The sequence below is a fragment of the Cydia fagiglandana genome, chromosome 8 (genome assembly GCF_963556715.1).
Source record: "Cydia fagiglandana chromosome 8, ilCydFagi1.1, whole genome shotgun sequence".
NCBI classification, from domain to species: domain Eukaryota; kingdom Metazoa; phylum Arthropoda; class Insecta; order Lepidoptera; family Tortricidae; genus Cydia; species Cydia fagiglandana.
Window position 1 is genome coordinate 15,183,374 of NC_085939.1, and position 11,824 is coordinate 15,195,197.

The 11,824-nt window shown below is 41.1% G+C and overlaps 1 protein-coding gene across 2 annotated transcripts; it reads left to right on the forward strand.

Annotated features, from left to right (window-relative positions):
- Positions 1–1,219: 1,219 nt before the first annotated feature.
- Positions 1,220–10,673, forward strand: LOC134666799 (lipoyl synthase, mitochondrial). 2 transcript variants are annotated; one of them, XM_063524097.1, is made up of 8 exons: positions 1,220–1,353; positions 1,451–1,643; positions 2,717–2,850; positions 3,637–3,793; positions 4,876–4,933; positions 6,406–6,558; positions 8,241–8,362; positions 8,997–10,673. In XM_063524097.1, exons 1-8 carry the CDS (start codon positions 1,306–1,308, stop codon positions 9,230–9,232), a joined length of 1,101 nt encoding a protein of 366 aa, XP_063380167.1. In that variant the 5' UTR covers positions 1,220–1,305; the 3' UTR covers positions 9,233–10,673. The 2 variants fall into 2 exon arrangements, with proteins under 2 accessions (XP_063380167.1, XP_063380166.1); XM_063524096.1 differs by lacking the exon at positions 6,406–6,558 and adding an exon at positions 7,330–7,482.
- Positions 10,674–11,824: the final 1,151 nt, after the last annotated feature.

An 11,824-nucleotide genomic window follows, 5' to 3' on the forward strand; every position in this document is an offset into this window, starting at 1 on the left:
ATCTAAACAGGCCATAAAAAGTTTAAAAAAAAAATCGATTTCTTTTTTAATAAACGCCACTCCAAACGGGAACAATTTTCTGCTAATCAGATTAAATTGTCTGTTAGTATGAGGCCGAAGGCACAATCTATTTCACACTTTCACTTACAGCTGCGTCTTTGACGGACGTACGGTGTGCCACCTTCGAATAACTAACGACCGGACTAAGATCGTTGTCTGGTACGCCCATCTGTGCGGTGCAATGGGTGTACCAAGGTCGCGGTGCGGTAGACTGTGACGCTACGTCTTACGTAGGCGAACAACGCGCGAACGCGGCGCGGCGCCTGACATTCGCGTGCAAATCGCGCCGCACCGCGTTCGCAACGAGATCGCTTACGTAGGACACTTCTATGGGCATCAAAGGATTGATTTCGCCGCGCCGCGCCGCGCCGCGTTCGCGCGTTGTTCGCCTACGTAAGACGTAGCGTTACGGCTTTTCATGCTTTTACTTTACAAAAAAAATGTTTTTTTTTCATTTTCGTTGTATATGAAGATACTGTAATCTATGGAACAAAATAAAATCGAAACCTGCGTTTACATCCACGTGCGAGCCACGAGCCAAGCCGCGAGTGAATCCACGAGACGCAAGTGAGCGGTGGCTCGTTTCGCGGCTAGGCTCGCGCTCGCCAGGCTCGCGCGGTGGTGCGGTTTTTTGGGCACGAGTCAAAGGGGAGACCCGATGGGCTCGCGTGGGAAGCGCGCTTGCTGGTTACATTCGCATTCAGCTATAGTCAAACCGTAAAAAGTCTGCAGCGATTTTGATAGCCCACGCAGTGCAAGTGTCATTTTAAATGTCAACCTTCTAGGGAATTATGACGTATACATAACACTTACACTGCGTGGGCTATCAAATCCACTGCAGACTTTGTTTGGTGCGACTATATCATTCTGTTACAAACCTTATACCGTGCCGTTTGTGTTTAAAATCGATTAGCTCGTCGAGCTTACGAGCTGCGGCCGAGTCACGAGACGAGCCACGAGCCGAGCCACGAGGCGAGAGTGTAATCATTAGCTCGATGAGCTTACGAGCTCGAGGCGAACACGAGACGAGCCGCGAGCCGAGCCACGAGCCGCGAATGTAAATAAGCTTTTAAAGATTACGCTCATTAGTTGATTACGAAACGCATTGACAAAAATGTCGAACGTCAAACTCAAACGTCAAAGTCAAAGACGTCAAAGTCGTCAAATCAAAATGAAGTTGAACCTCAGCTGAGCGGAAGCTGAGTGTTATTACGTAGATGCGCAAATAAATTCAATACGAAAAACATGTTTCGTAATTCGATAAAATCATGTTTGGTCAGCCGAAATCCAGAAGTATAACCTATTTTTATTATCCTAGTTATTTCTGCGGAGCGTCGCAGATTATGTGACGAAATATCACCTTGTTTTTACAACGATTTTGTTTACACAGTTTCAGAGATGCAAGCACACGGCGAAGCTGGAGGCAATAAGAGAGAAGCTCCGTGAGGGACCAGGGCTGTCGGATTTCATAGCGGAGGACAGACCGAAGGACTGGGACGAGTATGAAGGGAAACTGAAACGGGAGAAGGGAGAGCAGGAGCGTTTGAGGCTTCCACCGTGGTTGAAGACCTCCATACCAACAGGTATTTAGGAACTACATTTTTAAAATTATAGCTTTCCTAAGTAAATATGCTTCTGATAGTTATAACTTATAGTTCTCAAGCGGACCCCAGGCTCCTATGAGCCGTGGAAAAATGCCGGGAAACCGCGAGTAAGAAAAAGAATGGTAATACATGTAATGGTAATAAGCGCGTCGGGCATGTTCGCGGAGGCGCGCACTGCGTGTTTCTCCGCGAGCATGCGCGCGCGTGGCGCCGCCTTGGTCCGTAGGGTGCGAGCTAGCCCCAATGCCGTCCTGGCCATGATTGCCGACAGAGTCGACTGCCCCTACATGCGGCATTGTTGCGACCGGCATGTTTTAAAATAATATTTGTTGTGTTGTGCGTAGTATTTGGAATAGTATATGTTAATGTTATTTATTTTGTTTAATGTAATTTTAATTTAATTGTATATTATTGTGATTATGAGTCCTCGTTACTCGAAAAAAAAAAAAAAAAACAAAACTTGTAATGTATTTCAAATGTCAGATTGATATAGGATAGCTATTATCGATTAGATCATGTTGTGTTAAGCTCTGGTTTCTTAGGATAGCGGTACCGTGATATAGTGACCGTCTCCATACAAAATACTACAACATCCATATTTAGCCATATTATTTTGTATGGAGATGGCCGCTATATGATGGCACCATTGCCCTAGAAAAATCGTGCTTTACATACACTAAATGCAGAGTTTGATGAAATATAGGTATACAATTTACAGGGTGGCTCAAAATATGTTGATAAGATTTTCTACTGTCAATATAGTTGATAATTAAAAAAAACAATCATTTGTGTTTGTGTATCAAAGCCCAAGCAAAACATTTTGAAGAAAATATGTTTTGTTTCAGTGAAATTATTGTACTTTTACTTCTAATGACACTTTGTCAAAAACAAAAAATTAAGAAAAACATTGATAAAGTGCTATATACACAACTAATTACAGCTAATTACGTCTTCTGCGTGTACCAGTCGGAAGACTCTTATCATTTATATCTTATGATGTTACTATGTACTCAAAGCAAACATTTAATTGTTTCTGTACACTATTATTACAGGGTCAAAGTTCAACGAGGTGAAGGAGCAACTGCGTAGCCTGAAGCTGAGTACAGTGTGCGAGGAGGCCCGCTGTCCAAACATCGGGGAATGTTGGAGCGGGGGCAAGCAGGGCATGTCTACTGCTACAATTATGGTAATTTTTGTACTAAAAATCTAACAAAAACGAAGATAACACTCAATGAGTAAAGAAAGCTAATCAAATTAACATTTTTCTACAATGATCTTCTATTTATTATGGGTAATCAATTATACTGTTTTTTGTCTGTCCTTCAGGGCCCCCTTAGGATGGGGCCCTGTGTGTCCTTATGGTAAAAACGGCACTGCACAAGACAAGCGTTATTGAGTTTACCGTGGGAATGGGTTATGTGTGACTGTCTCATAAATCTCATAATATTTATTTTCTCAAAAATGGACGGCAAAGTCGACATTGCCGTCTAAAACATAGGTCGCTAAGCGCGTAGTTTAGGGTCAGTCAAAAATTAAAAAGTTAAAAATATTGCAGTCTCGATTTTGGGACTGCAATGTTGCATACAAATTCCATTATTAGTCGAGTCCCAAACTTTTTAAAAGTTGAAATGGCCATATCAAATGAAGGCACAGGCCCATTAAACAGCCAAACAGATGATTAGTACCGCGACTATTTAGCTGTCTCAAATAGTATTTTGGGCAGAAAAATACACTTCTATTTTTTTATTAAAAAAATAAAAAGGCGGCAAGGGCTTTTTTCTGTGAAAATATATACGTAGGAACGTTGCTTTTGTAAAATGGTATTTATATTTCTTGCACCATTTTTGAGAAAAGCACTATATATGACTCGGCTGGAAGGCTACTTGTTGGCTTCGGATTCAAAACGAATCCTCAGCCTGCAAGTAGCTACTACCGAGCCTCGACAATAATCTACTATTATTCCATTCGACAGCTCATGGGTGACACATGTACGCGAGGCTGTATGTTCTGCTCAGTGAAAACGTCGCGCGCCCCGCCGGCGCTGGACCCGCTGGAGCCGCGCAACACGGCCACCGCCGTCGCGCAGTGGGGCCTCGGGTACATCGTGCTGACCTCAGTCGATAGAGACGGTAATATCACAGTGTAATAAGTAACAGTTGTCGACATATAACAATGGCAATGACAGCGATGTACGCAGCTCGAGTGCGCTCGAAGTACCTAGATCAGTGCCCCAAAGGCGTTAGTTCCGCGTAGCATTATTCCCGATCGCATTTTTCCCCACTAGCGTTAGTTCCGCGTTCCGCGTAGCGTTGGTTCACAACTTAGACAGAGCCCCGCTTCGCGGGGCTCCTATTTCTGGGCGATTTGCCCTTCGGGCATCTGAAGCTACCTAACGAACCTAACCTACCTAACCTATTAATTTAGTGTGACGTCCATGAAAAGTGGGGAAAAATGCGACCGGGAATAATGCTACGCGGAACTAACGCGAGTGGGGAAAAATGCGATCGGGAATATTTTTAATCTTTTTATAATTTAATATTTTTGACCCTCACATCGCTAGGTGTAGGAAGTGCTTGGCTGCCGTCCTCTTCTCCTCTTCTCCCACTTAACTGATGACATCTGCCTTAATCCTCTTTTAAGTTTGTTTCATTTGTGATGTTTAAGAGTCTTTATAATTTAATGTAAAGTTCGTTACTCGTTATATTGTAATGTTTAGATAGTTATTTCTTCTCTGATATTTTTCACTGTAGCTATAATATGGTGTTAATTAGTTTGTAATATTTCCGCTCAATTGTAAAACATGCTGTGTACACTTGTTTTGGATCTCGTGCTAGATTTAAGCCATAATGTGCAAATATATTACCCATGATATTGTACGATGTCTGTTTAGTGTACGTAATAAAGTAAAATAAATAAAATGCTACGCGGAACTAACGCGTTTGGGGTACTGATCTAGTTACTCTGCGCTCGAGTGTGTGAGTATACTATCCAAGCATATATGAAAACGTACAGTACTTATATGCAGATTTTTTAAACCTTTCTAAATCTCTCTAATTAATAAAAGTTTAACTACTTAATAGGAGGGGCCCGGGAGACTTGCCCAGGTGGCAGACTTGAACTCGGATTGAACCATTTTATAAAAAAAATGCCAATGTTAAAATTATTTACCTACCTACTGATGTACAACAAATCTTATTTTATGGTTTCACAGATTTGCCGGATGGAGGATCAGCTCATTTCGCAGAAACAGTTAGGGAAATAAAAAGACAGTAAGTACAAATGTTACGAATATTATGTTTGTTTCTTTTTCAATTTATATACACTTATACCATCAGCCGTAAAAGTGCATGGCGAATTTATTAATGAATTCATTCATAATTTCTCCATGCAGAATCGCAGCTAGTCAAATAATTTAATTTCCGACCCGTTCCTACCTTGGGGCTGTCCATAAATTACGTCATCGATTTTTGACGATTTTTGACCCCCCCCCCTATAATCATCCAAAAATCATGCTTCAAATGACCCCATTTCCTCCTACTTCATGCTACCGTCATCCGATGCCCAGACCCCCCCCCCCCCTAAATTGAAATGACGTAATTTATGAATAGCCCCCTTGTCACATTGACAATTAATATGAAAGTCGCTAGAGACCTCATACTATTGTCACTGTGAGAAGGTACAAAAATGCATGGGCCGGGAATTAATTTTTTTTACTGTATCTTTCGTAAAACTTATCTGAGGTACGACTTCAGTTCAGAGTTCTTTGCATTAAGTACAATTTCTAGCAACGATCACTAGTATCAGTCATAGATATGTCGGCGGCCGGGCCGATCGTAAGATCAGGCATATCGTGAAATTCCTAGGCATATCGTGAAACGTGAAAATCTTTGACTCGTTCCCTGAGTCGACGGGCTCCTATTTCTGGGCAGTTTGCCCTTCGGGCATCTGACTGAAGCAACCTGAGTTGAATTGAATTGAATTGAATTGAACCTAACGAACCTATCCTACCTATGTATTGGTTTAACTCTTTTCGTCCTGGTGGTCATCTATACCAACCACCTATTTACTTACATCCCCTTCAAAAATGACTAAAAATTTTGAAGGGGATGTATGGAAAATTGACTAAAAATTTTGAAGGGGATGTATGTAAATAGGTGGTTGGTATAGATGACCATCAGGACGAAAAGAGTTAATGTGACTATCCTCAAAACAATACACAGGAACATTACGATCTGCCTGATCTTACGATCGGCCGCCGACAGATATATGTTACTTGAATGCTCTTCTAAAATTTAATGCTATTTCAAAAAGTCGTTTGATAGTGGCACACGCTGATCGGTGCGCGCTAAATGCACTAGGAGTCGTGTCATGAGGCATCACACTCGCACTTATTGGTGCCAATAGATTTGCATTGCAAATCGTATCATAACAAAATCAAAATGTAAAAAAAACGCTCTAGTTTAGTTGGGTCAAACTCAAAACCATGTTCAGGTATTTCCTGTGGGCATACCCAAAATTTAAGGGCTATAAAGGCTAATTTTCTTATTTAACCCTTATCAACATGAAAGGGTACTCCTGTTATTCGGATAAGTATGATAAAATCATTACCTACATGCCCCCAAGCTGTTAACTACCAGGCACAGGAGAGAAAACTTGTGTGTTCATACTAACCCTTAACTTTTTGTACGTCCACAGGAAAGACCTGAACGTGGTTTTGAGTTTAACCCAGTTATTCTTACAGGAACAAGGAGATACTTGTAGAATGCCTAGTGCCCGACTTCAGAGGGAATCGCGACTGTATCGACACCATAGCCAACTGCGGTCTGGACGTGTTCGCGCACAACATTGAGACCGTGGAGCGACTGACGCCTTTCGTCCGGGACCGGAGGGCGGGGTGAGCTCTGTTACTTTTACAGGAACAGGGAGATACTAGTGCCCGACTTCAGAGGGAATCGCGACTGTATCGGCACCATAGCTAACTGCGGTCTGGACGTGTTCGCGCACAACATTGAGACCGTGGAGCGACTGACGCCTTTCGTCCGGGACCGGAGGGCGGGGTGAGCTCTTTTACTTTTACAGGAACAGGGAGATACTATCAGAATCAGAATCAGAATCAGAAAAATATTTATTGCCACAAAAAATACCTTATCAAATACTAGTAGAATGCCTAGTGCCTGACTTCAGAGGGAATCGTGACTGCATCGACACTATAGCCAACTGCGGTCTGGACGTGTTCGCGCACAGCATTGAGACCGTGGAGCGACTGACGCCTTTCGTCCGGGACCGGAGGGCGGGGTGAGCTCTGTTACTTTTACAGGAACAGGGAGATACTAGTAGAATGCCTAGTGCCCGACTTCAGAGGGAATCGTGACTGCATCGACACCATAGCCGACTGCGGTCTGGACGTGTTCGCGCACAACATCGAGACCGTGGAGAGACTGACGCCTTTCGTCCGGGACCGGAGGGCGGGGTGAGCTGTGATTTTTACAGGAACAGGGAGATACTAGTAGAATGTCTAGTGCCCGACTTCAGAGGGAATCGTGACTGCATCGACACCATAGCCGACTGCGGTCTGGACGTGTTCGCGCACAACATCGAGACCGTGGAGAGACTGACGCCTTTCGTCCGGGACCGGAGGGCGGGGTCAGCTCTGTGACTTTTACAGGAACAGGGAGATACTAGTAGAATGTCTAGTGCCCGACTTCAGAGGGAACCGCGACTGTATCGACAGTATAGCCAACTGCGGTCTGGACGTGTTCGCGCACAACATCGAGACCGTGGAGAGACTGACGCCTTTCGTCCGGGACCGGAGGGCGGGGTGAGCTCTGTTACTTTTCAGGGCTCCGTACCCAAATGGTAAAAACCGGCCAAGTGCTAGTCGGACTCGCGCACGAAGGGTTCCGTACCATTACGCAAAAAACGACAAAAAAATCGTTTGTTGTATGTGAGCCCCACTTGAATATTTATTTTATTTTGTCTTTAGTATTTTCTGTTACAGCGGCAACAGAAATACATCATCTGTGAAAATTTCACCTGTAGTTTACAAAATTGTCTCGCGCAGTTATCAAACGGTTATACGCACATACCGGGTGTGGCCTGTAATATGATCAAAAAATTGTTCAGCGACTTTTGAAAATAAATAACTTGTAGTTTGATTTTTAATACACTTTAAAGGTTATTCAAAGACGCAATGTATTGCGAATTTTGTTATGTTTAAGGCTTAACAAGCAACGTCAAACACAGTGATATGGCGTGGCGATGGCGTCCATTGAATATAATATTTATTTTGTATGAAAAATAGGGAGTCTAAATACTTCATAATTTTAAAAGTTGTTGAACAAAAGTGTCACCGTTTGAGGAGTACAATCTATGTTTTAATTATTTGCTCATGTTACGGCCACTCCCGGTATGCTTAATTATGTCTAAACCTACCTATCTGAAAACATAGTCATTCATTAACATTAATGCTACTTATGTACTACAAATTTCACTTATAAAAGTTACAAATTGTCAATGAAAAACAAGAAAACGAAAAGAATTTTGACCCGTGTAATGATAACAATGCACTTTATACAGGTACCGGCAAACGCTGAAAGTGCTAGAAACGGCCAAGGAAATGAACCCGGATCTTGTTACAAAGACGTCCATCATGCTGGGCCTCGGCGAGACAGATGAGCAAGTCGAGCAGACCATGAAAGGTAAAGTGGTCATTTTCAAGTACATACATAATAATAAATCATCTTCATTGTCCACCCAAACTTCAATCCATAGACCGTTACACTTATCACTTTTTAGGGTTCTGTACCTCAAAAGGAAAAAAAAATAACCCTTATGTCTCCTCTACACGAGGAGCTAACGCCGGTCATCCAAGGGACGTATTTATGCGTGAGAGGGAGCAAGTGATATTGCTATCTCATTCTACCGCATGGCTGCGTCCCTTGGAGTGGCCGGTGTTGGCCCATCGTGTAGAGGGGCCATTATAGGATCACTCGTGCGTCTGTCTGTCTGACCGTCTGTCACAGCCTATTTTCTCAGTAACTACTGGACCAGTTATGTTGAAATCTGGCACACATGCAAGTTTGTGTCCCAAAGACGGACATGTAACGCAAACAAATGAATTTTAAACACGGGGGCCGCTATCTCCCGTAAATGATAAAAATTAAAAAATAAAGTCTTTCAAACTATATCGTGTTACATATCAAATGAAAGAGCTCATTGTGAGAATCAAATATGACTTTTTCCTTGTGTTGTGGTTGACATCTGTATACATCCATACATACATACATGTGATTGGCAACTGTATATACAATTTATTCTAAATTCCTCTTCCAGACCTTCGCTCCGTTGGCGTAGACTGCCTCACTCTCGGCCAATACATGCAGCCAACCAAGCGCCACCTCAAAGTGTTCGAATACGTGACCCCCGCCAAATTCAAGCACTGGGAACGCAGAGGCAACGAACTAGGGTTCCTTTATACGGCCAGTGGGCCACTGGTTAGATCCTCATACAGAGCTGGCGAGTTCTTTATCAGTAGCCTGTTGAAAGACAGGAAGGCGAAGAGCTTGTGACCTGAAGACGAAGCTAAAGGGGTATTCAGACGCGACTGACGAAATCAGTCGATTTGTTCAGGAAAATAATTGGTCAATTTCATCTAGCGTCCACACGTACACAAATTAGATCACCAATTTGACTTCTACTATGAAAATTGGCATTTTTGTGTCCGCACCTGCTGATGTGATCGGGGAATCAAATTGGTATTTGCGTCCGCGCGGCCCTGTTCGATCGGAAAATTTCATCAGATTGGCGAAAAATTGTCTCGTCTGGATACAACTTAACAAATCATTTTAATACTAGTTAAGTAGCTCGGTGAGCTGTAGACCTCGCGTTAGGGTTAGAAAATGTAATAGTGAAAAATACTTTTTTTTTATATGATAGTCAGCAAACGAGCAGACGAGCCGTCTGATGGGCTCATAGTCATACTTGGTTGAGTCGTCACAGTGAACTCCATTGCAGCGCCTTTGTAGATGCTATTGGCACTTAATTCCGTATTTTGACAAATTTAAAATCTGGATCGAAAAAACAGCTATTTAATCGGAGAATCTGGTCACAAGATTTTACGAACATCGGTTGAGAATTGCGACCTGTAGAGGAGAACATCCGGACATACAAAAACAAAATGCTCGAGTTATAACGGAGACCTTCGCTAACACCACAGTCATTGATCATTTCAGAATTTAAAACTGAAGTTACTGCTACTGTAGGGCCCAACCGAATCCATATGATTGTATAATGTAGTATGTACATCAGTTTTTAACGTTTTATTTCGAATTAACCAGATATATATGAGAAAAAAATCATTTCAATTGCTTTGTTTAATGTTTATACTATGAGCGGTATTGTTGTGATACAACTAGAAGGAGAACCATGAAAATAAAATAACTAATTCATAAAAAAGTATCGAATACATATATAAGCGGTATTGTTGTGATACAACTAGAAGGAGAACCATGAAAATAAAATAACTAATTCATAAAAAAGTATCGAATATATACCAGTAGGATGATTTTCATATGAATACGAAGTTCCTTTTACCACTTTGTAGTTACAACCTTCGTTTAAAAAATATTCTACATGGATATTGAACAATCGGGTGGATTAATTTGACAAGGAACTAAAAGATATGCTCCATCATTTCACTTTTAGGAAATCATGACGACAAATACCTTAGGTTAGGTATAAATATTTTTAGCAAGGTGTACCTAGAATAACACGTGCCTACGGAATTTTCACTGTATCGTTAATTAGGTATGTTACAAAATTTTGTTGGTTATATACAATTGTACCTTGTTACGTTGACATAAAGTGCATTGTTGACTTACTGCTGTGAGATTAGATCTGTGTTCAACTATCCCGAAGGGACACGAATCAAAGAATTGTTGTTATTTGTTTGTAGAATTAAAATTATATTTTGTGTATAAAATTGTTATCAAATAAATGTTTTTGTTTGAATAGCATTGAACTTTAATATTTATATAGCAGTTTTTGACGTGGTCAAATCTAGCTAGCTCACTAGCTGCATAAAAAAGTCTGCATAAAGACATTTAGATATAATGATTAGCACTTAGTTATAGTATGAATTATTTCAGGTGATTTTTTCGGGCTCGGACCCTAATCTGTTAAACAAAAGGTATTGTTTCCTTTATGCAGTGGTTATAATGTTTACTGCTAATAGCCCCGACGTAAGTAACGGGAACAAGTCCGTTTAAAAAGCAAATTTACCGTTCTAATTATATGGTTCAGATTCATGAAACAGCCTATTCGGAGATAACACGTTTTAGTTATCTCCAAAAACAAGACCACCCTGATTGTTCTCTGAACAAGCTATCATATGAATTTGAACCTTAATACTATCACGATAGTTGTTTTTTAAACGACATGGTTGCTTTGGCACGTGCTGTAGACTGCTCTTAAAAGAAACAAAGGCTTTTGTTTAACGGATTAGCACCCGAACTCGAAAAAATCACCTGAGATAATTCATACTATAGCAATTGTGTGTCTGACTTGCTTATTTTCATGGTTCTTATGAGTAGGTAGGTATAATAATTATACCTACCTAGGAAGGTATAATAATTATACCTACCTACTCATAAGCAAGTCAGACACACAATTGCTATAGTATGAATTATCTCAGGTGATTTTTCCGTCGTTTTTTCATACAGCTAGCCAAATTGAGCCATGCCCAAAGCGTCACACAAATCCTATGAGTCCTGTCCGATGTTTCCAAACCAATTGAATTTTAAATCGCTTTTAACTGAGCCAACTTCGAAATAACGAAAATCGTATCGCTTCTTTATCGCTCCTGCATATTCGAGCGACAGAGAGACATAAATAACGTTTTTCGATTTTCCGATGTTGGCGGCAGTCCCTCCGTTGGTGTTATTCAGATTTACAAAGATTTTTAATAGCACACGCAGTACAAGTGTTATTTATACGGCATCATTTCATAGAAGTATGACGTATAAAATAACGCTTGCACTGTGCTAAAAATTCTTTATGACTTGTCTTGGTCTAAATAACTCTAGAAATTATTTTCATTTCCAATAAGAGCTACTACTAATATTAATTAGTTTAGAAAAAGCTATTTTTGTAAAGGTTTTGCA

Excerpts from the sequence above, each read along its gene's own strand:
- LOC134666799 (XM_063524097.1), top strand. The coding sequence starts at position 1,306 with ATGTTTCGTAATTCGATAAAATCATGTTTGGTCAGCCGAAATCCAGAA. Across the intron at positions 6,559-8,240 it reads GTCCGGGACCGGAGGGCGGG|GTACCGGCAAACGCTGAAAG; the intron begins GTGAGCTCTGTT and ends CACTTTATACAG. Across the intron at positions 8,363-8,996 it reads AGTCGAGCAGACCATGAAAG|ACCTTCGCTCCGTTGGCGTA; the intron begins GTAAAGTGGTCA and ends TTCCTCTTCCAG.